Source organism: Rhinolophus sinicus, linkage group LG05 (genome assembly GCF_036562045.2).
Source record: "Rhinolophus sinicus isolate RSC01 linkage group LG05, ASM3656204v1, whole genome shotgun sequence".
In the NCBI taxonomy this organism is placed as follows: Eukaryota; Metazoa; Chordata; class Mammalia; order Chiroptera; family Rhinolophidae; genus Rhinolophus; species Rhinolophus sinicus.
Window position 1 is genome coordinate 27027984 of NC_133755.1, and position 24319 is coordinate 27052302.

The window sequence follows — 24319 nt, forward strand, 5'->3', positions numbered from 1 at the left end:
CTGTTTTATTGCATTTGAAAGTAGAAGTAGCTTCCCATCCTTTTTCTTGGAATCTTGCTGCTCTTTATAAATTTTAATCTCCAACTCAGATGTCATTTAAATATTAAAAATGACCACTGACTGCCATGCATGATGCACAATTACCCTGCCTTAGAAAAGGACAAAAAAATATTATGTTCATCCATCACCATCTGGACTATACTTAAAAGTCTGTTCTTTGCAAAGATCAGTGGAGCATTAAAAAAAAAGAAAAGAAAAGAAAAGAAACCACCTGGGAGCATCTTTTATGTTACAGCAAAGTTGATCATAATCTTCTGGGTCTGTATGTTTGCCAGCCCAGGGTTACAGTCGGCTACGTAATTCTTTTGAGTCCCTCTTCTGCATTACCAAAGAAACAGGCAGGTTGATGGCTTTCCTTTTTATAGGAACCTAAGCAAAGGATCCTCTTATTTTGGAATCCTTCTTTTCCACTTTATGGATTTCACTAATGGAAAGATAACAACCACAACAAAAGCTGTATTTGATTAATCTGTCCCATCACCTTTTAAAATAGTTTCCTTGATACATGTTGGACTTCCTAAATATAACTACAAAAATAGTCGAATCATTAAAACTACGGAGAACAGAGAAAACATCACTTCAACTAGTGATACAACAATGCTTGCCCTGACCCTACTCTGGAACATGAGAACAGAAGCATCATCAGCACAGGTGACTGTGAAAAGCAATCTCTGGGCTTGACACCTGCAGGTAACACAGCACCTAAAGTAAACCAGATATGACTTCTAGAGGCACTTCAGGGAGAGCTTTGAGAACCAGAAAAAGAGGCTGATGGATGTAGTGGACACTTGGGTCAGAAAAGTTAAGTCTATTTCTAGTTCCGATAGCTTGGTTTTGGGGAAGGCACTTGACCTTTCTGAGCCTCAGTTCCTCATCTGTCAAGTGAGTTTGCTAACTCCCACATCCCAGAGCTGAGGTGAGGCCCTGAACAGGAAATGTCCAAGTCATTTGCAAAACTGTAAACCCCTTTGCAGACATATGTGCCATATTCTATCACTATTACTTGTTAGAAGGAAGGCAGTAAATCTATATGACTCGAGTATCCTGATTTCACAGAATCTATATTCTGTTTGAATGAAACATTGTTGCTACAGCTTCCCTAAGCTGCTTGATTTTAAGAAAAGAAAGGAAGAAAGTAACAGAGGGAGAGAATATGATGGGGTGTCTACTAAATGACAGGCACTTAGCTAATTGTTTTTCCATACCTGATTTTATTAATCCTTACAATAACTCTGCAAGGTAAGCATTATTAATCCCATTGTACATATGAAGGACTTGAAGTTCAGAGAATTTAAGTGACTTTCGAAAATAATTACAATTGGTAGTTATTTTACCAACTCAGTGACTGAATTGGGATTTGATCTCATAGCCTGGGGACCATTTACTACACATGATGCCTTGTTGAAGCAAGTTGAGGACTATAGAATCTGTCAAACATTGGTGTAAAGTTTGAATCTGAGAATTCCTCCAATGCCTAAATGCTATATAAATACAATGTGTGTGTGTGTTTTTTTTTTGAGGAATGTGAAAACACTCATGTACCATCAGTAACGTTTGTATTCTAGTTTCTCGACATGATATATTTTTTTGAAAAGTCAGCCATATGCTCTTTCTCAAGCTCTTGGGGACCAACTAAACACAGGAAATAAGACATTAAAGGGAGGGCATCATAGTTGTGATCATTTTGGAATTTGTACTTTGAGTGTGGCAAGTTCTTATTTCCATTTCTAGTTGTCAAAGGTCAACCCTCTAGTTTGGGATCAAACATCCTGGTTTGCATCTAACTCTTCAGTCTAGAATTTGGGAAACCAGCCTATACCATGACACCACCTTGGGGAATGTGTGCTGCTGTCAGAGGAAGAGTGACTTTTTCTTTTCAGTATTCATTTAACTATAATTAGTCTATTTTTATTTTGCAAGAGAATTCTCCACTACGGAATAGTGAGAATGATCAGAACACTTTCCAGAAGAATGAGCGGATGGATATAGGATGACATCTGTGGCCAACCACACTCTCATCCATGTGATCTTCTCTGCCCAATAACTGTTACTCAGCAGCCCTGTACAATATACAAATCCATAATTGTGAAGCTAGATCACTACAGTGGTTTTCTGTATTCTATACACATTGCTTTGGGCAAAATTTCTTTTTGAAATGTTATTCCTTTTTTTCCAAATGGGGTTGATTTTAATTTTGTGTCTGTTTAGTTTTTGAACACCAAGATTTTTAGTTTTTGAGCACCAAGATAGCTATGGAGGAGAAAGCCCATTCTATCAAGTCAATTTGATGGAATGGGCTTTCTCTTCCATAGCTATCACCTTTTTTTGCATTCTGATAATCCAGTAATTACAAACCAGGTTCTGCTCTTCTGTTGCGCATTTCCAGTTCACTTTGCTTTCAAAGGTTCTGACAGAATCAGACAATGTTTGAGATGAAAGAAACCCTAGCCATCAGCTAATTTACCCCTTTTCATTTTAAGAGGCAAAAATTGAGAACTGTGGTTCAATTGTTGGATTTTTGATCTCTTGCTTTCATGTCTCTTTGTGAGAGAGAGAGAGAGAGAGAGAGAGAGAGAGAGACAAGGGCTTTAGTTAAACCTACATCTAAGAGTCTGAGTTCAAGATTGCTATAGACTTATAGCTTTGACTGTGGACCTGTTCTTAGAGCACACTGAATAGGCCCTGCTACCCTGCCCTCTGGTTCCAAACTAGAGACTGCTATGGGTCATTCTGTCTCACCAGTGCTAGTTACAGCCCATACTTGGGGGGTAAGGCACAGGTGATGTATGACAGTCCTAGAAGGGATGCAAGAAGGCTACTCACTCTCTGTGAATAACTTTCAACCCCGTCTGGACTAAATGAACCTCTGAGTGAAATTTTCCACAAGCAACAGAATGCTTACCAGCTCAGGCCATCGTGGACCTTGTTAGGGTGGTTAGCACAGCACAAGAAATAGCTAATGTGACAGAAATATTTCTCAGCAAATGCAGCCAATGAGAACCAGATCCACTAAGGACCTGGCTGCATGTGAGTTTGATTATTAGAAAAAGGAATCAGTTTAAAGCTGAGTCTCGACTGCTTGGCCTCTCTTAAGAATTCCTCTATGGGCATTGAATGTTCCTAAATGAGCATAAGTTGACACAATTAAGCTTGTGTGTTTTTGCCCTAAGATTTGTTTCTGCAAAATAATTCCACATCAGGCTGAGAATCTTGAAATTCAGCGTGTCCTCTTCCCCTTTACTGATTTTAGGATTAGCAGAATTCCAGGATTCTGCAGAGAAGCATATTCTCTACAGACTTGAACATCTAAGAAATATACCCTCAACAAGTAGAACTGATACTCAGCAAGCGTAGACCTCCTGCTAGTTCAGATGGTTTAGTTACTGTGGGCAGTGTGGGGGCACACCAGGTTCTAAGACTGGTGTGGGGACACAGTCCCCGAGAGCAGTTTCCAGGCTCTCAGCCTCACTTGGAAAGGTGCTGGCTTCGTTATTAGCTGGCCATCAGCTGTAATCAGATGGCCATTGGCTGTGGCTGGGTGGCCATCAGCTGTAACCAGTTAGCCATTAACTACTAATATAACTGCTGTGGCTACACTAGGGTGTTGGTTGGTTAGTTGGCAGAGAAGTGGCTGGCGGACTGACACTAACAAGTGGGGTTAGCAAGCGCGGATTGCAGTTAGCAAGGGGTGGGTTGGTTGACAGAGAAGTGGCCGGCAGGCTGCGGATCGTGTGGCTCCTGCTTCCTGTGTCTCCAATCCAGCCGCCAGCGAGAATATAGTAGTATGACTCCACTATCTGTGGCTCCATTGGTGTTCCTTTTTGGCCTCACCATAACCTGTGTTCTTAGGTGGGGAGAGGGACCAGAGATCCTGCATGACAACTGGCCTGAGGGTGCTGATAACACTGTAAATATTAGCAGCTGTCTCTGAATTAGCCTCCTGGAGTGCCGGAAGTTGAGCCTTAAAGGAACTGTTTGGGCAGCAATAACCCTGTAGTTTTCAACAAACAACTCAATGTTCTAGGAAAATGTTAAAATTGATATAAAGGGTGGATGGGTATGAAAGGCAGCTCCACATGCAGAGGAGCAGAAAGACTGGACGCTCGTAAGATGCTGCTGTGATTAGCCTATGAATTTGGGCTCACTTACTGAGTGCTTACCTTCAAGCACATGGTAAATACATACGTCCCACCTCGTCTTCATCCTCCCAGCAACCGGCTAAAGAAGGTATTATTTTCTCCGTTTTAAAGATGACGAAACAGGCTCAGAGAGTTTAAGTGATGCTTAGGAGAACTGAAACTCTTTCCACTACTTCACTGGAATGACTTGCAGCAGTGTTTCCAGAGAGAAAAATCTCTGTGGCTTGTCCAGCAAAAATATATTCTGATCACATCTAAATTCATTTGGCCTTGTTTTATGAAAAGTATAATTGAGAAATAACGACCCTCCTTAAAATAACCCTCTGCATATGGTATCATATTTAAATTATTGAATGCTTTTTGGGGGAATGATGGATGGCTCTACTTCCTTTCTTCTTCCCAAAGAGTGTGGTTTTTCCTATCACCTTCGGGAAAATCCTCTATCAGTGGTTTATATCAGCCCTATTGGGAAATGGGATTCTCTTCATTTGGGTGGCAAATATCTGTCTGTGTAGCAAATGGGAAGGGCTATAGCAATACCAACTTCCTCCTCTGTGACTATTTTCCTGGTCTCAGGTCACTTGAAGGGACTTTGTGCTGGTCCTGGGGTTTGTGAGTTGATTAGCTGGCAAAGTGTTGATATACGTGGAGAATCTAAGATTCTAATCATGGTCTTGGTTTGCACAATACAACGTGATTGCAATTACTCAGGGCACCCCTCATCCACTTGCCTGTTTCCTTCTCTCTGTTGTGATTTTCAACAAGAGCCCACTAAATAGAGTCCGCCACTGACATCAAAGAGTCTTTGATGAGTTACATGTTCCTGGGTACCTCACAGCTGCTCCTTGTACTTCCATCTCTTCTGGAAATTGAGGCTAGCCATCACTAACTTTCTCTTTGGTGCCGTTGGAAAGATAATTGAGAGGTTTTTTTTTTTTTTAAAGAGAAGCTGTAATCTTACATGTAGTAACACCAGTTTTGGATGGGCAGATCAGCTCATTAATGAAATTCAGATAGAGCATTGCTCGTCCCTCACTGCTCACGCACACTTCCTTTTTAGAGACTAGGCTGGCTACGGTGGGTGTTGACAACCAAGTCTGTCTGTCTGCCAGTGGCTTTATGGTCTTTCATAAATGATAACCCTGCATCAAGCTGTTGTTATGCTGTTCTTCAATAGAAACCATCTTACAAAGATCTCTTTCTCATTAGGAAGTCCATGGCCTGTTTTCCTTATTTGGTTAAGGCATACCACAAATAGCATTCAGTTTCCAGGTCTGAGCTCTAAAACTACGAGAGGTCAGGCCACTATTTTGTATCATCAGCCTAGTCTGAGCTCCTAACCTGGACCGGTATCTGTCGGAAATCTTCAAAGGGAAAGGAGTGGCTGCAAGAGTGACTTTACCATTTATTTCTTCAGTGAATATTTATGCATAATTTCTGTGTTAGGCACAGTTCCAGGCATTGGAAGTGTAGCCAAACAGACCCCATAGAACTTCCAAGGGCGGATAGGTAATAATCAAATAAAACAAATGGACAGTCATGGTAATTTCAGATATTGATGTGGCTATGACAACAATCAAGTTGGTAACATAATCGTGTGACTGGGTGGTTGAGAAACTCCTTTGAGGTGTCTGTGAGAGGAGGCCTTAATGATGAGGACATCCAGACATGGAGGGAAAGAAAGTCTTCCATGCAGGAGAAACCGCTTGTGCACAGGCCCCGAGGCAAAAGCGAAGTGCCACAAATAGATTTAAGCCTGTGACCCACAGGCATTAAACTCTGGGAGGCATGAGTCTGACAAGATGGAATGAAGACTGACCTTGAATCAGAACCCTGGGTCAGGGTGTGAATCCTAATTTCTGTTTGCCCATCTCGTAAAGGGGGTCATCAATACCTACTGCACAGGGTTGCTGCAAGGCTTGTCTGACCCCCCAAAAAAATCTATTTATCAATGGCAGGGCCATTCACTCTATTCAGTGCCTTTAAATTGTTGGCCCAGGAAAGTTTTGGTCTTTGCTTCTTCTAATGCTGGAGCATCACATCATCAAGAAGCTCAGGGGTCCTTAGGGAACAATATCAGGGAAATAAGGGCTAAGGCAATAGTTCCACAAATGCCAACTCCAAAAGAAAAATGAGAGCAATGCTGTCTGGTGTAGCATGAACCTCGGATTCTAAAACAGGCTCTGTGTGACCTTGGATGGAACTCTTTCCCTCTCTGGTCACAGCTTTTTGTTTACCAAAAAAGAGAGGTTGGAATAGTTGATTCTGTAAGCTCCTTTTCAGCTCTGTGCTGGGATTGTGGTCTCAGATGCCCTAACAGGACTTAAAAAACACAACACCCAGCCAGACCAGACCAGGCACAGGCAAAGCAGGAGAGATGCAGAGGGTGGGGAGTGTGTGTCAAAGCCTGTAGGTTCAGGCAAGTGGCTTTTGATGGCAGGAATCGGAATGAAAAGGTCTTTATCGAGAGAGCAGGTTGTGAAAAGCAAGAATTAATGCTGCAAGTCACTTTTATGATGTTCCCCTCTGCTTTTGGGTGTGTATGTGCATGTTGGTTATGTTTTCTCCTTTTTTTCCACCTCTTAGAATTATGCTGAAATGTTTCCCCTGCTAAAAATAGTGTACAAAGGCTCTGGCTCGGGATGAAAGGCCCTCTATGCCTCGTGCATTGATTAGTAAGCAACAACTAAAACTGTTCACATTGCAAACTGTATTCACATCGCAGCAGCCCATGCCAACAAAAGAACTACTGGATCCAATGATGGTGCATTGTTTGCAGAGCTGAGCTGCTGCCTCTCCAGACAAAAGCCTCATTAGAGACAAGACTTCAAGCTTACAAATAAGAGCTTTGAATCATTCCGGAGTCCTCCACTACAGTGTTTTCCTCAAGATTTTGTAATAAGCAAACAGCCAAACAAGCCAATCGTCTTTTCAGAAATATTAGCTAAAGCATATCCAGGGGCTAGAAAATAATTACTTCTTTCTCTCGGGTCTCTGTACTCCCACCCGTGTAACTGGCCTGCCTCGTTCTGAACCTGGGAGTTAAAGCTACCTGATTCAATATTTTATTCTGCTATCACTGACATTTTTAACGTGACAGACATCCTAGATTTGCTTTGCCTCCCTACCAATATAGGCCTAGTGTATTTCCCATAAATAGTTTTCCGGAACTTACTGTTATCCTCTTTCTTACTATTGCCCTCTGCTTTTCCCCTTTCTCAGGATCACGATTATCAGCTAAATAACAGTAAATTTCCACTAGGAAAATAAAAAGAAAATGTCATTTAAAAATAGATTTGCATATCCAATTTGCACATGCAAGAATAAATATATTTTATGTGTAAAACTACATGCGTGTGTGTGTGTGAGTCTGCATGTATTTATATAGATTTTTTTTCTAGATCAAACATGGCAGTATGATATAATGAAAACAGGCTTTTGATCCAGTTACATGTGGATTGAGAAACATTGATTCACATATAAATTCATTCATTCTTTATTCAACAAATACTTATCATTGAGAAAATAGGTGCTAGAGAAATAGTGGTAAATAGGACAGATTTGCTATTTAAAAAAGCATTTTAACTTAGCTCTTCCTACTTATAAGAGGACTTGAGAAAATCTGTACCTATTAATAGAGCATAAGATACTTTAAGATAAAATAGGGCAAAAAATGTCTGAAGAAAGCAGAAATAAAGAATGCTTTCAGATACTTGAGCTGAGTAAATTTTGAAGACTTGGGCAAAAAAAAAAAAAATTGACTAAACTTTCTGATGGCCAAAGCAAGTAAGAAAACATTGAATTATGTAGTTATGATTTTCTAATTGCCAACATGATAAAAATTAATTATCTGGGAAAATAAACTTTTCTTTAAAGTAAAGTGGAAATTTATCATGTTTTAAAAAATATATAGTGACGTCATGAATAACTAACTCTAAAGAAAGAGAAAATAATTCTTTTCAATATTATACTTTAAAGGTGAAAAATTAGAATTCTAATTAAATTTTAATCCAGTGAGGGCAGTTTTGAAAGGGGCTCTGATAAGGTGTTCAAGAAGGTTTACTTTCTGATATCTGATTCAAAGTGAGGAAGAGCAGTTACTGTATTTAGTTAATGTGACTATTGGACAGTGTGTCTTAAGTATTTGATGTCTTAAATGAGCTTTGGCGAAATTACCCAATTTATCTCACATGTATTCTAAGGCAGATATTCCATTTGATTAAAGTCAGGTCCCTAAATTTCAAATATTAGCACCATGGAAAGCAAGTTGACATTCATAGTGGAAAGTGAAAGGTCCTTTAGAGGATCCTTTATTATTTCCATGTTCCAAAGACAGAGGTCATCGATGTCCTAGCAGCAAATATAAATACAATTCCAAGATCACAAAAAGTATTTGAAAGTACCTCTGGATTCCTCATGATGGGATTAAATTTGGACTTTCTGGAAAATGCAGTGACGGGTCCTGTCCACTTTCCACGATTGGTATTTTCTGGTCCTTCTGCATCTTTGTCCAATGCTTACACACTCATTTCTAAACCCTTAACTTCACCATGTATAACTGAGAATGAAAGACTCATCAACTCTGTCATTTTCTCTGGCACTAACTCATTTCAAACCTGGCCCCTTAAGACCTGAATTAAAGTTGTAGGAGGGACACCAAGGGTTGTGCTATAAGCTTACTGGCTTTTGGGCTCAGATGGATTTTCCTATCCAGTTGGCCACTTGCTAGTTGTGTGACACTAACTAAACATGTTAAATATCCACTCTGGGTCTTAGGATTCTCAACTGTAAACTTACGACAAAAAAATACTATACCTCATAGTTTAGCTGTGAGGAACAGAAAGAATATATACAAAGCAGTGGCCATGTAGTAGACAGCAAATAAATAGTAACATTACTTAAGCAAAAAAAGAGCCACAGTTTCACATATAGGCTTTTTTGATAGACTTTCTTTAAAACAATTAGGTATAGCTACTGTTTCTCATGAAATTACATCCTCTTTCATGAACCTCGGTAAGCTTATGGTTTTTAGATTAAAAAATAATAAATAATCATTACAGTCACACAGGAAACAGGGCAAAATGAAAACTCCCAATCTCTAACAGCCTCTTCCCCTACAATTTTGATTATCTTACAAATCACACTGAGGCTCTATCAAACCTGACCCAGAAGGATTTTTTTCTAACTGCTTAAATGGGAATTTCAATGGGTTAGCACATTAAGTAATGAGAGTGTCTCCTCAGTAATGATGTTCAATAATAGAAGAGATACTAGAAAGATACCTGCTTAGTCTAGATTGCATAGCAATCCCTTGAAACTCATTAGAGGTACCATTTTTATTACTTATTATTTAAGACTTAAGGAGTGGATCTGTCTTCAGGTTGAGAGTATTTTCAAGTGAATTATTGTCTGGGGGGGGCACCATAAAGTTGACAGCTTTTGCTATGAAATAATTCAATTTAATTGAGAGCACTTATTACTCCATATAGCAAGCATGGATGAAAGACTGATGGATGAAAGACTGATGACAGAAGAGTCCCCCAAACTGAACTAATCTCCACATTGGTTTGGTGGGCTCGGGAGACCATGCCCTCCACTCTTATTTAGCGGAAGTCAGGTCTCTGATGGTAACCTACTGTGAAGCCTGGTGAGTGTGGACAGGCCAGCTAAATCTAGCAGCTTGACCTCATGTTGAATGTCTGCCCTTCTACTATAAAGGATTCCACAGACATTTCTGAGCTCCAATTATGAAGCAAGAAAAAAATAGGCACTTTTGAAGTTATCATCTCACTTGAGGCTCCACTTTGAAGACTATCCTGTCATCCTTTTCCTTTTAGGAAGCTAGATTGTACTATATGCTGTTATTGTCTGAATATTTGATTGAAGCAAGCTAGGTAGGTGGCAAGGGCATACTTTCCCACTGCCAAACTCAGGTGGTCCAGGAAGCGCAATGCCATCAGAGATACTGTAGAAGTCTAACGACCATTGACAGAGCTCCCACATTTTAACAGGGGGTGATATCTTAGAACTTGCCTAATCCAACCCTCTTCTTCTACTGATGATAAAATTAAAATTCAGAAAGGTTACTTTGTCAAGGTTATACAGTTGGTAAGAGATAGAACCAAGACTACAAAAAGGCTTTTTTTTTTTTGCCACTTTTGGGTGTTCTTTCATTATGACAATGCCAGTAACTACTGGTGGCAGATATGCAAAATATGTGTCAAAAGTCAAAGAATTTCAGAAAAGTCCTTAGTGCTGGATACTTAAAATTATCAGGTAAAAGAGAGGAACGCATGTTGACTTTCTGGAAAGAATGTGGATACACCTAAGCAAACAAGCACTTCCCTGTGTTCTTTAGGGACTTGACTGGCATTCTCTCTAAGGGACTGTGAACGAGACTTCAAGAGACTTGACAAATATTGAGGGGAATAAAAAAACCCTTCGTATTTCAAGCTGTGGCTCAGTTATCCAAATGAATGTAGGTACATGCCATATAAGGGGCAGGTGCATGTCTCTGTGTGTGTGTGTGTGTTCAGCGTTTTTGTGTGTGTCTGTGTGCACACATGTGTTTGTGTATGTGTGTCTCTGTGTGCTCGTGCATTTGCACCCAAACATGCATGTGTATGTGTGTAAATGTGTTCATGGGAGTGCGTGTGTGCGTGCATGAGTGTACCCAGGCTTAGGCACAGCAAGTGAGTACACTCTTCACCCTGGAATGAATCTTGGGCTGGTCTGTGCCCTTCTACTGTCATGTACCAGCTTTGCTTCTTGAGCAAGTTACGTTGTTTTTCTGAATCTTTCTCTGTCTTATCTGTAAAACGGTATGTGGAAAACTGCAACTCAAAACAGACAAGGAGTATTTGTAGTCACTTGGCCATTTTAGTAATTAACATGAGTGGACCAAATGTGGTGATATTTTATTGTAGGATCTTCAGTATGATTTGCCTCCCAAGCAAATGCGGTATCCAAAAGTAGAGCTCGCCCTCATGAAAACATGTATTGTCTTAATCCTTGTAGCAACTCCATGAGTGAGGAGCAGCTGTCTCCACATTACAGGTGAGGAACTGAGATTTAGAGGTGAAGTCATCTGCCCAGAGTCACCCAGAGAGTTTTTAGAGGTCTGAGACACAAACCCACATCTGCCTTCAAACCCTGGCTTGCAATCTCTCTCTGTCACCTTGCCGAGTGAGGCCCAAGGCTGTTGTGAAGAACAGCCATGTGGTGATTGTGCAGCTGGCCTTGCCATTTGGTTCTCTTTACCCAACTAATGTTTGCCCTCGTCCTTGACACATCTGTTTCTCCCTTGTATCCCAGCTGGTACCCAATTGCTTAAAGCCAACCCTCCATTTTCCCCTGCTGAGACACTAGAAAAAGGAGGCATTGGGGGAAATTCAAAATGGACATACAGGGCGTGCTAGCTTCACTTAGAAGAACATCTGCTGACACCTCTTCAAAGCACCTGATGGTACAGGCCTTGCAAATTCCTGACAGCCACTTACTGCCACAGGCCACCATTCCTGGTATTCCACTCGGAAATGGCAGAAGGAGAGCCACTGGCACATGACTGTTCAATCTCTTCCTAATCTCTGCAGTCTCATAAATCCTTTAACTCTTCAAATGTTGAACGGTAATAACTTGGCTCACCAACACATCTTGGCAATAGGAGGCCCAGCTACTGAGCTATGAAATTCAGGGAAAGTAGGGGAACAAAAAACGGCCAGGGGGCTACCTTGAAATGAGTTTAAATATAATCAGAGAGAAATTGAAGCAAAATCCTACTTACAAAATTATTATTTTTGTTTAGCAAGATATATAGACTTAATTTTGCACAGAAAATTGCACAGGAGAAAAACCTCTCAGTAGAGCCATTTAAAAGCGATTTAATATTTTTAATAAGGCAAACCTTTCTGATTCACAACTATTTAGTCCTGAAATCTTAAAATCCAATCAAAGTCTGTTTTCAATAAAGGCTGCTTTACAAATTTTATTGGTCGTTTAACAACCTAAGAAAATTAACATTCTTTAGACACTTAAATTTAATCCTAACAACAAACATTGAGCTTTCTAACTGCCCTCCATGTAATTTGGTGCTTGTAAAATATGGGTTTGCTTTTCTGATATTTGGTCTGAAAATTGTAAATAAGGTCGATTTACATGCAGCCTGCAAGTTTCTAAAACCAATTTTGTCTTATTCCCCATCGGTGCTTTAGAAACATAACACACAATATATTGCATGACAAATAAGAATACTTGCGAGGTTTTGCATTTCATTCATTAACAGTCCTTCAAAGGATTTGGGCAGGAGTTAGGCCCATCATGAGAGTGTTAAAACCATAGTGCCAGCAGAAGTGACAAGACTAGTGTCACAGCACGGAGACAGAAGTGGGGAGCAACTTTCTCACTTTGAAATTCCTCTCTCTCTCTGGAGCGCAGTGGACAAGACATCGGACTAGTATTTGGTGGATCAGGGCTCTGAACTGCATTGCAAAGCCATACAGCCTCACTGAGGCTTAGCGTCTTCCTCTAGAAGGTAAGCCTAATCTTCACAGCCACCTCATGGGACTTTGAGAGGATTTAATTCAATATAATTTATGAAAATGTTTGCAAACCAAAATGTTCCCCGTTTAAGTAAGGCAGTCTTAGCATCTTTCTAGCTGTTTCTCTGTATACCTGCTCTGACCAGGGTCAAATACACAACTTTGTCCTTGTTAGTGACATAATATCTCTCACTGTTTAAAACTACCCTTTTCCGGTGCCACAGGCAGGTCATAAAATGATTACCCTGGTCCCTGAGAGTAACAAAAATGTGGGGACGAACCAACACAAAACCACTCCACTGCTCGGAAAGCAAATTCAACATTGATGCACCTATTGATGTTATCTTCTTGGCCACCATCCAATGCAGCTACTACACATAATTCCTGTCTCTCTCCATAGCTTTGTTGTTCTCCACGAGAAGCTCACCATCACACATATATTTTAGTTTACTTATTTGCTGTCTCCTCCATTGGAATGTAAGCTCCACTCAGGAAGGAGTATTTGTCTGTTTCATTCACTGTCCTGTCCCTCACACCAAGAACAACGACTGACCTATAGAAAAATGAATGAATGATGTCCAACACGTGATCATTATAGAAATGCTTATATAGAAATGCTGCCAAAGGAAACCTAGAAACTATTAGGAATGGTTCATTAAGGCTTATATTGCTTGCAATGTTTCAATTTTTGTATGTCAAAGCCCGTAAAACAATTTGGTTATTTTTCTTCTACCACTGGCCACATCAGCAGTTTCTTATTCAAGTCATCTTTGTCCTTTTAGTTTTCCGTTCTGTGAAGAGGGACTATAGTTCATGCCTCAGTTACAAATCTTCGATTTATAGAACCCATAGCCATAATGAAGGAGTGCTACTGACTGAATGTTGGTGTCTCTCCCAAATTCATGTGTTGAAACCTTGCCCCCAACAAGATGGTATTTGGAGATGAAGTCTATGGAAGATGATTAGGTCATGAGGACACAGTCCTCATGAATGGGATTAATGCCCTTGGGGACTCTGGAGAGCTCCTCCCTTCCTCCATGGAGCAAACAGCTGTCTATGAACCAGGAAGAGGGCTCTCTCCAGACATAAATCTGTTGGTACCTTGATCTTGGACTTCCGAGCCTCTAGAATTGTTAGAAATAAATATCTTTTGTTTATAATCCACCCAGTCTATATTTTGTTATAGCAGCCCAAATGACAGGGCATTTCCCCCTCCCCCATTAGAATTTACATTAAATCCAAATCTACTCTCCTAAGCAAGTACTCATCATTTAATATTCATAAATTTCCAATGTATACTCAACTGTAAGCAACCAGAGTGTGATTATAAAGAGCACTAATAATAAACAGGCACAAAAATTTTTAGCACCCTCTGTTCCCACAACACTTGGGAGATCTGTCAAATTATTATGTGGCAGATTGGAATGAGTGGGTTGTGTTAGAAGTCATGGCCCAACTGTTAGTGATGCTGTTTCCATATTTTACAGTTTGGGAATCACTATTTAGAAAACTCTAGCTTTGTTCATTAGCTGCAGCAGTAGAAGATGAGCCTGTGGGGATCTTTAAAGAGAAAACAACCTGTGGCAATGGTGCATAAGAACTGGAAAAAAAAAATCCCACTCCAATGTTGCTTTCATGACTCTGTGAGGACTTTCCTCTATCTTTACACAATCACAGAGACAGTGGACAAGGTTCAACAATGCAGGAAATTCTTTCTATATTTAATTCCTTCAGCTCTCTGGCTCCTTGAGGTTGAAAAACACTTCATTTTGCAGGATTTTCCTAAATAAAACTCTGCACTTTGCTTGTACAAGAAGAAATAGAATGTGATTCTATTTCCACTTCTAGAGCCAGTGCAGACACTTCTTCATTAGACATTGTTGAAGGGAGTGTAAAATGACGCAGACGGTAGTGGTGAAGTGTCTTAATGTCATCCTGTCCCATCTATGATTTTGCTGTGTCCTTTGGGACCTTCACTTGGCCACTTCAGCTTTCAGGGAATTCTCCAGACAAAGCCTTGGGATTGGCTACTCGTTAGATAGATACACAAAACACTTTATATTTATTTTGTCTATTTCCAGAGAGAAAGACGCAATGTAGATGGAGAGGAATGTCATGTTTGAGGACATTTGCTTCATCCCGAAAGTCTAAATTAGCTTCCAAAATGTGCATAGATGCTACAGATACATTTATTTCTCTTTTAATTTTTGTCATGGACTTTCTTAGCCTTGGACATAGACCAAGTGGTCACAGTAGAAGTAAGCTCAGCTCAGCCCATCATAATTGATAACATGCAGAGAAAGGCACTCACCAGCACTGACAGTGATAGCTTCAATAAACTGCTCTCTCCAGCTGTTCGTCCCAACCACGAGGGCTAGGTTTGTCTTCTTAATAAGTTTGTCCACGGTACTCTAGAAAGGTTGAAAAGGATAAGATAGTGACTGCTGGGTTAGTTAAGGCCTTGGAAAATCTAAGACTTTGTTGATTTTGAAACCCCAGAGTTATATAAAGGGTAGCAGATGTTAGGCTCAGAACGCCAGTATTGACATCAAACACTGCCATGATTATGCAAACAGGCACCGTCCTTACTTGGAAACATACTGAAATGGAAACTTCTTCGTAGCAAATACAAGCCTCCTTCACTGCCTAATGGCCAATGAAGAAGGGCCTCAGAATTTAGAATAGCAGATGTTGCAAAAGCCCCTCCTTCCCCTGCATGCTTTATGAACTTGCTTCTCTACTGGCTTCCTCTCTAGTGTGCTGTCTGCAACTGAATTAACATATGCCCTGCTCAGCATGACGTATCTGTGAATAACCAGAAGTGGAAGACAGACGAAGAAACTAAAAACTGATATTGTACTTGTGTTTATCAACGTAACGCAGCCAGAGAGCAGAGGCTCAAGATTGCTGCTGCATGATCATCCAGCTGCATGTTCTTTGGCTACTGCTTTTGTCAGCCTGCCAGCTAGTAGAGAATTCACTCTCAACCCTATTCCTGTTGCAAACAAACAAACAAAAAAACAAGACAAGAAAAGGTCAATTCGTATGGTTTAGAGCACATTGCAATTTACTTTGCACTGAATTTCCCCCTGCTTTACGAACACTGAACCTCTTATTTTTCTTTCGACCTTTTGTAAGCGCTTGGTTTTGTACAATTAGCACTCTAGCTTTCTAATTGTCAGTTAATATAACAACAGGAGCAGCCCAGTGTTCACAAGAAAACTAAGGAAGCAGATGCACCCAAAGCACTACCACAAATCATAGCAACTACAGGGAGAAGGCTTCCTGCTCTTCCCAGAGGAACGACCGCATTGACTAGTCTACCAAACATCTGCACTTACTGTCAGAGCATCCTCGCATTTCCACTCATTGCAAGGAGGCAGAAAACATGTATTATTTGTGTTAGGTCAAACTCTGTACATATTTAAGGCCGCGTACCTGAATTGACTATGGTTTGAGAGGGCATGTTATCAGCTAACTGGAAGTAAAAAGAACAGTGCAATCTGAGGGGCCTGTACCAACGGCTAAAGCTAAACCAGAATGTCAAGTACATTAGTTAAACAAGAGTCATTTCAACTAATTTGAAACATTGAGATGTAGCATGAAAGGGCCCATCTCCTACTGGTCCACTCTGGTTTTCCAACATCATTGTTTACCAGCTTGTTTGTGCTGAAGGTGGTGACCTTTTAGCCTCTAGCCTTGTGTCTAAAACTGCGAGTGCCCCTGATAATAGCAGTGACCGTCACTGCTCTTGGCCACCATAAGTTGAAGCACATGACAAGCATTTGCCTTTTCTCTCTCGACTCAGCCATGTTTCATCCAGTACTCTGAGTGTCTTGGTTGATGTCAATTCAAAGTTCTGTGTAGACTGTAACAAGAAATGACCCTGAGTTTTCCGAAATGTAATGGAAACTTGGGGCAGGTCTTTCCAAAGGAAACCTCTTTGTTCTGAAGCCAAGGCAGAGAATCCCATGTTTATCACCAGGAGATAAACAATTGAACAGATAAATTGGTCTAACAGTTGAATGCTGACTTGACTCAAGAAATATCTCCAAAGAACAAAGTTTTAAGATAAACTAAATTTAAAATGTAAAACCCAGGGTAGATTGTAAACTTTAGTTTATGTTAACCCTGGGGGACTACGGGATAGCTTGGGTTCTTCCTAGGACTTAATTTGCATATGTGTCGTCTCTTGGCCTATGGGAGGAGGGGGAGTGAATATGATGAATTTGAAGTTCAGACACTTAAACTTGGAGGTTGCCACCTATACATGTAGGTTTCCTATATGCCAGTGATCAACTCTTTACAGCCCTAGACTTGCTCAGCAATGGGTTTTAGGAAAGCCAAGCCCTTAGTCACAAGGAAACAAGAACCCAGTTGGCAAAGCAGAGTGGGACATGTGAGGTGTCACCCAGATTTGGATCTTGAATGCAATTCCAAGAACCTTGAACAAATTCTTCAAAATAGCCATCATCTAGAAAAATAAATTTCTTGAAAGAATAATATCATATCAAAATTGATACTTGAGAACGCTTCAGAAAAATGCCCCCAAAGTGCCTTTTAGTGATGACAATAATTGTACTGCTGAACTTTGAGGAGATGGGAGGAAGTAGTCTACGGAAACTATTTTAGGAAGATAAGTACCCCGAACAAACTTATGTAAAGACACTAGGGGGGACTTTCAAATGCTCAGATGATTGGAGTGATTACCAGAGAGGCCTTTGGACTCAAGAAAGCGTTGGTGCTTGGAAGACGGTGCGCTCTCATACTCAACCCAGTGCTTCCTACAGGAAGTTACTGTGATTGCTCTTCCTAGTCACGAGGGCATGGGAGGATTGTGCCATAAGGGAGAGAACACATAGTTCCCGATGAGTTACCTTGGAGGGGTGCGGGGCAAGCGTGTATAGAAATACCAAGCCATAGAATCTCTCTGCTGCAGCAAGTGGCACCAGGCCCTCTGATTCCAGATGAAAAGAAGGTGCAAGAGGAAGAGTGAGGTTGGATACATCTGGACAGACTGGTCCATAGAAATGAGCAGTCTGAGGTATCCGTACCTCTGGAATTACAGGGAGCTTATGTGTGTACTAGTCATGTGTACGCAGTGAGCCAGATCAAACAGCGGGTGGGCTGTGAGGGTCAGAGTCTGCCTAGAAAGCATAGATCCGGCTGTTGAGCCCCGCTCGCTCTTTCTATGGGAACAAGTGAAAGGAAGAGTTAACAGATTTTCAATTGCCTGAAGGGAAAAGTTTAATTGCATTTTTATCTTTTAAAAATTCTACTTTAATTGCAAATACATTTTTTCTCTCCACCTGTCTCATATCAGCCACCTCAATTTAGGAACTAAATTAAACAAATAATTAATGGGCCCAGCTAAAGGAAAAGAGGCCACTATGATGAAAAATCCAGATAAACTACTGAGGCTTCTATGTTGGTGGCCTGATTCTTTCTTTTGGAATCCTAATTTTGGTTTTCCAGACAGGAGCAGAGCCTGCTTTTGGAAAATAAGTGGGGAAAATAGTGCTGTGCGCTGGGTTTGCAGTTCTGGAAAGCCAGAGAAAGGAGGTTCCTTTGCATGTCCCACCACAGAACTAAGAGGTGGCTCTGCTGAGGTCTTCTCAGATGTTAGAGCCATGGGAGTGAGACGGGGTAGGAGGTGGAGTAAGGATCAGAGGGAGCATCTACGAATGGACAGGAAATTGCACCTCAAAGTCCTAAGCTCACCCCCAGACCCATTTGTTTAACTTTTCAAAAATAACTTCCACTATATAGAGAACTGAGAATCCAGTTTGATCAGTTCCATTATAAACTCTGGTGACAGGCACTATACCCTCAGTATGCTGACTGTGCTAAAACGTCCTGGGATCCTAAGAGGATGACTAAATATGAATGAGAGCTTGTCAATACGATGTTCCATAGGGAGAGCTTAGCACCTCCCCTCCAAAACAAAAGCCTCCTGGTTTTTAGCACCTAACGAAAGCCACCTAAATTTCAGTGTGGATGCTTTGCTTCTAATAGATTTATTAGCTTCTTCAAATAGAGCTTGGTTTCTCCTACACATAGTATGTCTCTTGGAAACCACCTTTGCTTCTTTCTTGCGGTCTCCTCAGACAAAGTTCTCCCTTTGGGGCACCTCTGACCCTATGCAGTGACCCATGCCACCCACTGAGCCCTGGCTCTGATACTGTTTGGTTTATAGGACTTCTGGGTTCCCGATTATTAATAACTCTAATTCCAATTCTGCTCAGAAGGCCTCACAATGAACAAACCAGTTCCAGAAATTACATCTGCCTCTCTTTACAGATGGATCTGACAGGACAGGCCATCACTATGACAGTCATGGTCCCAGGATGGCCCTGGTCTCCATGATGGGTGGTGTTGGTAAACATACCTTGAATTCATAGGATTCTTCAATGATCACTTCCAGCTTGGTGTGCTCTCCCAGGATAGGGCGCCCCATTTCTGCAATGCGCCTCTCCTCCTCCTCTTTGCTGGTCAGAGGCTGCTTGTCATCACATTCTTCTGTGGAAGGGATGGGCAAGGAAGTGAGGAATGTGCTCAGTTTTATTGGGAAATCCCTGGGCCCTGCTACAAGAAAACCAAGAAGGAAGGAAGCCCTGCTGACCTACTGAAAGTCCCTTGGGGAGATCATCAGGCCGGAGAGGATAGACACTTGGTGTGTCAAGCAGCATATCACTGTGACAGCAAGTGACTAACATGTCCCACAACCTAAGCATGTGCCAAAGGGCAGATTAGGGAAGGCAACTTATAGGGGCACATCATGAGCAAGACTGCACGTTGCCTGAGTCGAGGGAATCACCCAGCAGTCCTCTGGGACCATGGCTCCTCTGGCTGCTTGCACACATTCTTTGAGCACGTGACCAAAAGGAAACACAATGAAAAGAGCTAGAGTGACTCCAGGGACAGAGGAATCTGGCCTCTTCCTCTCCACTTTCTACAGTCAACATAAAATGCCCCAGGGCCAAAGACATGGTGGGAGGGAATTTCCGATCTTAGCCTCTCAACTTGCCAAGAGCCCCTGTTGCAAGTTAAGAATCAAAACAAGCACTCCAAGTTTTAGTAAAATGCCTGTTCCAGGGCTTCCTCTCTCTGGTGCAGAGCTGAAAAGTGTTAGGAAGACCTTGACCATGTTCATCTTAAAGTAAATAAGAGGGTGAGGGTGAGGCTGTTGGGGAGTTAATACCACTCACCATGTGAGTGTGATTATTTCCAGACCCACCACGTAGCTCACACTCCAGGAGAGGCTAGGGGGTGCTGAGAAAATGTTAATGGACTTGAGAGTCCATTAATGAGGGGAAGCTCACAGTTGGCTCCTCTCTGAGTGAAGGTCATTAGGAGAAATTCCAGGCTGAAAAGGCCATGCACATGTGAAGGATACACACTATTCCTGTAATAACTCAGTCCCCTTATCCTACAGGCCCAGGATGCAAGAGCAAGACAGGCCACTTCCCCTCAGAGTCAAGTTGAATAAACCTCATCTCCAAGGAAGTAGTATCAGCGGTATAGAAAGACCTCAGTCCTGATGTCCTGGCTTCTAGAACTTTCCAGGCAAACTTCCTGCAGTAGGACTCTTTTGATTGAGAAGGCAGCAGAGAGGGATGGATTTCTACCCCATGCCTTTTCCCTTTTGGGTTGAGGCATCAACTTCTGCAGGAGTCCACGCCTGCCAGTCCTTCCAAAGACACAGGGCTGCCCTCTGATGAGGGACCCTGCTGTGGTGGCTCCATCTGATGCTCTAGCAAATGTTGCAGAGAACTGGTTCCTAGGTCAGTTCCTAGGGCAAGGAGCAGACAGGCTAGAGGCCTGCTAACCAAACCAGCCAAAGGCCAAAGCAGAATGTAGCCTTTAGTATGCTTTCAATAGTGTCTTCCTAAAAGGGTATTTCAGAAGTAGCTTTCCTGTCTCCAGGGATTAGAGGGGCCTGAAAAAATTAGACGAAGACTGAAAAGAAATGATTTTGGACTGGCCAGAAACTGCTGAATGTCGGCAGATACAAAGGAGATTAATTTTTGCTGTAAAAGTGGCAATGTTTTTAAAAGTAGGTTTGGGAAGTTCTGACCCAAGCAGGCCAAGGGTCCTGATTGGTGTTCCCAAGATTTGTACTTGAGATTATGCATGTGTAGGCCGGGTGGGGAGTGGGCTGAAATATGTGAAGTCCCATTTACCCAGTGTGCAAATCAGGAATGTTTTGTTTCCTACTGCTTTCTGATCCTTGAACCCAGGATGTGACTCGTAGTTTTCATAACAGTAGGTTATATTAAGATCTTTGTTCAAAACCTTGGCTGAACACGGATGCCTTGAAGACTTACATCAAGTAAGAATTATTTTTCCAGAAGCACTACCATAACTTGGATTTTTTTTTTTTTTTGAATTGCAAAGCCATTGGGGGAGAATATTATTGCCCCCTTTTCTGTAGTTTACTTATAAATGGTAAGTTGCTTTTAATGGGATTCAAGGGAATTTAGGTGGAAAAAAATAGAGAAATTGCCAAAGAAAGGTGATGTGGGGGCATTGTTTCATGCCGCATTTCACAAAATGAAATGATTTGGAACATGGTATTAAATAAATGGACATGGTAGTAAATGAAATCAAATTACACAGACTCTTCTAATATACTGTTTAAAATTTTTTAAATTACCTGTACATACAAATATCCAGCATGTAAACTTACTGAGATAGAAAAATATGTCTCATTGGTCTTCGAACTGTCCTCATATCCCTCAGAGCCTATTACAATATATGAAATGCAGCAGGTACTCAACAACTATGCATTGTGTGACTCTCCAACTCACTGTCAGAAAAGCCTCCTAGTTGCTCGTTGTACATAAAGATGATTTGTTCACTTAACACATGTCAGCACACTGAGGCCCCTACCCGATCCCCCTTTTTCAAGGAACTGGTGGCCTTGTGGGAAGCGAGGCATAGAGATGGGACAACTTCTAGTACAGTAAGGTAAGAGATGAGGGACCATGGTAGGGGGAGCAGCTTGCTCTGCCGGAGGGAGTCAGGGGAGGCTTCAGGAAAGAGGAGATATTTGAGATTGGCCTTGAAGCATGTATAGAAGTTTGCTAGATAAAGGTGGTGGCAAGGATGGCTAGGAGGTGGCAGGATAAGGAGGAGCATTCCAGGCAGAGAGAAGTCAAAGCCAAAGGCATAGTGTCATGGAAGGGACAGGGCTATTTTCACTTAATAAACGTCATGAAAATTTAAGAGATAATTATACGTGACTGAGAAAAAGCAGCTGGAGAAATCCTATTACTGCTCTACAATAATACTGATAAATTAGCATTTATGGTGCAGATTTTTTACACTGGCAAGGAGAGCCCAGTTATATTTTTTTCAAAAGTGTCTTCTGTTTAGATACCATTTATTAAATAGAAAAATAATTTAACAGTATTTCTTTTTGGTATCATTTATTGTATTTGTATTCTTTTCACTTTGAGTGCTGGATCAAAAACAGTCTATTTTACTGTGGTCAAGTTAATTTCATTTCCTTACTTATGCAGAGTGATAGCAAGTAGTGGTTTTAGTTTTGCTTCTCAGATAGAGAAAATTATTTTCTCTTTCTCTCTCTTTCTCTGTATGTCCATACATATACATATATAACTTTTTAAACTCACCATATTTTATTGAGAGGTTGATAATAAGTTACATAATATAATGGTCTTAACGAACAATGCAACTTTAAGATCAAATGCATCATTAATAGCCACTGTTAGAATCAGTATTTATAGGACACAAAACAATCCTGTGAGAAAATCACCAGCAGGAGACCTCCCTTCTCCTGCGTAAATGATTTTGCAAATGACAAGTAACAAAAGCTAATGGGTACCTGGGATCTGCGTAAAGCAGAATGATGAAAAAGCTGCTGCTGGTGCTTTCTGGCTCAGGCTGCATTTTGAAGCAGCATCACTGTGAGTGGTGAAGGGCCAAGAGTGGAAATCCCTATTAGGAAGCAGTACAACCCACAGGGGATCTGTGTCTGAGGAGCCACTGTTGACATTCTTGATTGTATTGCAATTTTTAATTTTAACAAACGATGTTGAATTTGGAAAGGGGGCACAAGGCTAGTGGTGGGACAATTTGCTCAGGGTTATTTTAATCCTTCGCTCCGATCTACGCTGACAAATCTGACAGCAGAGATCTGTAGACAATTTCAGCACTTGGCTTGCCTCTCTGAAAGGAGCCTAAGGAGACTGGTACTTTTATTTCTGTGGGGAATATTCTGGATCGACTCTGCAGTCAGGGCTGGGTATCATGATTACTGAATGGAGGTGTGGGAGGTAGGGATGAGGGAAGTCCTATTGGGGCAGGTAGACGTGTTTCTACCACCATGGCCAGTGATAGGTGATGGTGATGACAGAAGAGTGAATATCCTGGTCCTCACCCAGAGATGCAGTGCAAAGGATGATGCCTGAGCACTAAACCTACAGGCGATATGGGTCGTTGCGGAATCCTCTAGTCACCCCGTCAGTCAATGTGCCCCTCTGGAGAAACCCCACAGATATGCGATCGTCTGGGCACATCTGGCTAACATCATGTTGTCTGGAGGCAGGAAAGGCAGGCTCTGGGAGGAAATACAGCTTGCTTTCAAAGACACTTCATTATACTTGGAATGAACAACCGAAGCTTGAGAAGCAAGATTTGCAAGAAATCTAAAGTATATTGAAACTTGAGAGGTAGGGGCCATTGGGATTGATCTTCTCTGGAGGTCCATGCTGCTTCCTCTACCAGGCCTCCTATCCTGTGCTGATGGGGTTGTGTTTTGTTATTGATCCACCATAACCCCCAGCGACAGACAAGCCACTGCATTATTCAGCGATGTCTTAGAGTGGACAGGCACTAAATTGTGTCACTTTACTATCTAAAGACCTAAAGAACACTTTAAGACAGTTAATTTCAAATTAAGCTGGTTTTCAAGGACCATGATGAAATGAGTACCTGCAATGGTGATTACAGTAGAGGGAATTGGATGTTCTCTAGCATGAACTTTCCTGAAGACGGGTTGGCCTAGCAAAAGGACAGGCAGAAAATCAGCAGAATGAATTGCATTGGTTCGCTAGCAGAGCTTGGTGGAATGAGTGAGCTAAACATCACACTGAGGTGCACACATGACAAGCAATGTTAGAGAATTGAGTGGTCATAGGTCACTCCTATGTAGGCTGCAGAAGTGAGCAGGTAAAGGGGGGAAGTGTTCTACAAGCCAAACTAGGTTAGGTGGAGGAACCACACACACCACAGCCCAGGGGTGTAGCCAGATTTCCGAAGGTGTCTGAAATGGAGTATCCATGTTCTTCAAGTTACTGCTTCCAGAGGCAACAGGAAACAGAAGAGAGCACTTGGTGTGATGACAGGTAGCCTGGTTTTCCTATTGGTGCCAACGACATAGCCTCGAGCAGGCCATTTCCCCAGTTTCCCACATGCAAAATGGGGACAATCGTACCTGCTCTGTCCATATCACAGATTTGTGTGAGGAACAAGTAGCATAACATCTGGAAACATGCTTATTTGTTTCCTGGGCGGTGTGAATGGGAGAATGTTGTATTCACTGGCAAGCTTTATGTG

The 24319-nt window shown here is 41.5% G+C and overlaps 1 protein-coding gene across 8 annotated transcripts in view; it reads right to left on the reverse strand.

Moving 5' to 3' along the window:
• SLC8A1 (solute carrier family 8 member A1) overlaps positions 1-24319 on the reverse strand; it is a 386698-nt gene that overhangs the window by 53829 nt on the left and 308550 nt on the right. For 7 of the 8 annotated variants that reach the window (XM_074331917.1, XM_074331918.1, XM_074331919.1 and 4 more), the window contains 3 exons: positions 23696-23764; positions 19125-19255; positions 15048-15147 (listed from right to left, as the gene is read on the reverse strand). In XM_074331917.1, the coding sequence (XP_074188018.1) occupies positions 15048-15147; positions 19125-19255; positions 23696-23764 (300 nt within the window). The remainder of the gene's footprint in view (positions 1-15047; positions 15148-19124; positions 19256-23695; positions 23765-24319) is intronic. The other variant, XM_074331921.1, reaches the window with a different exon arrangement.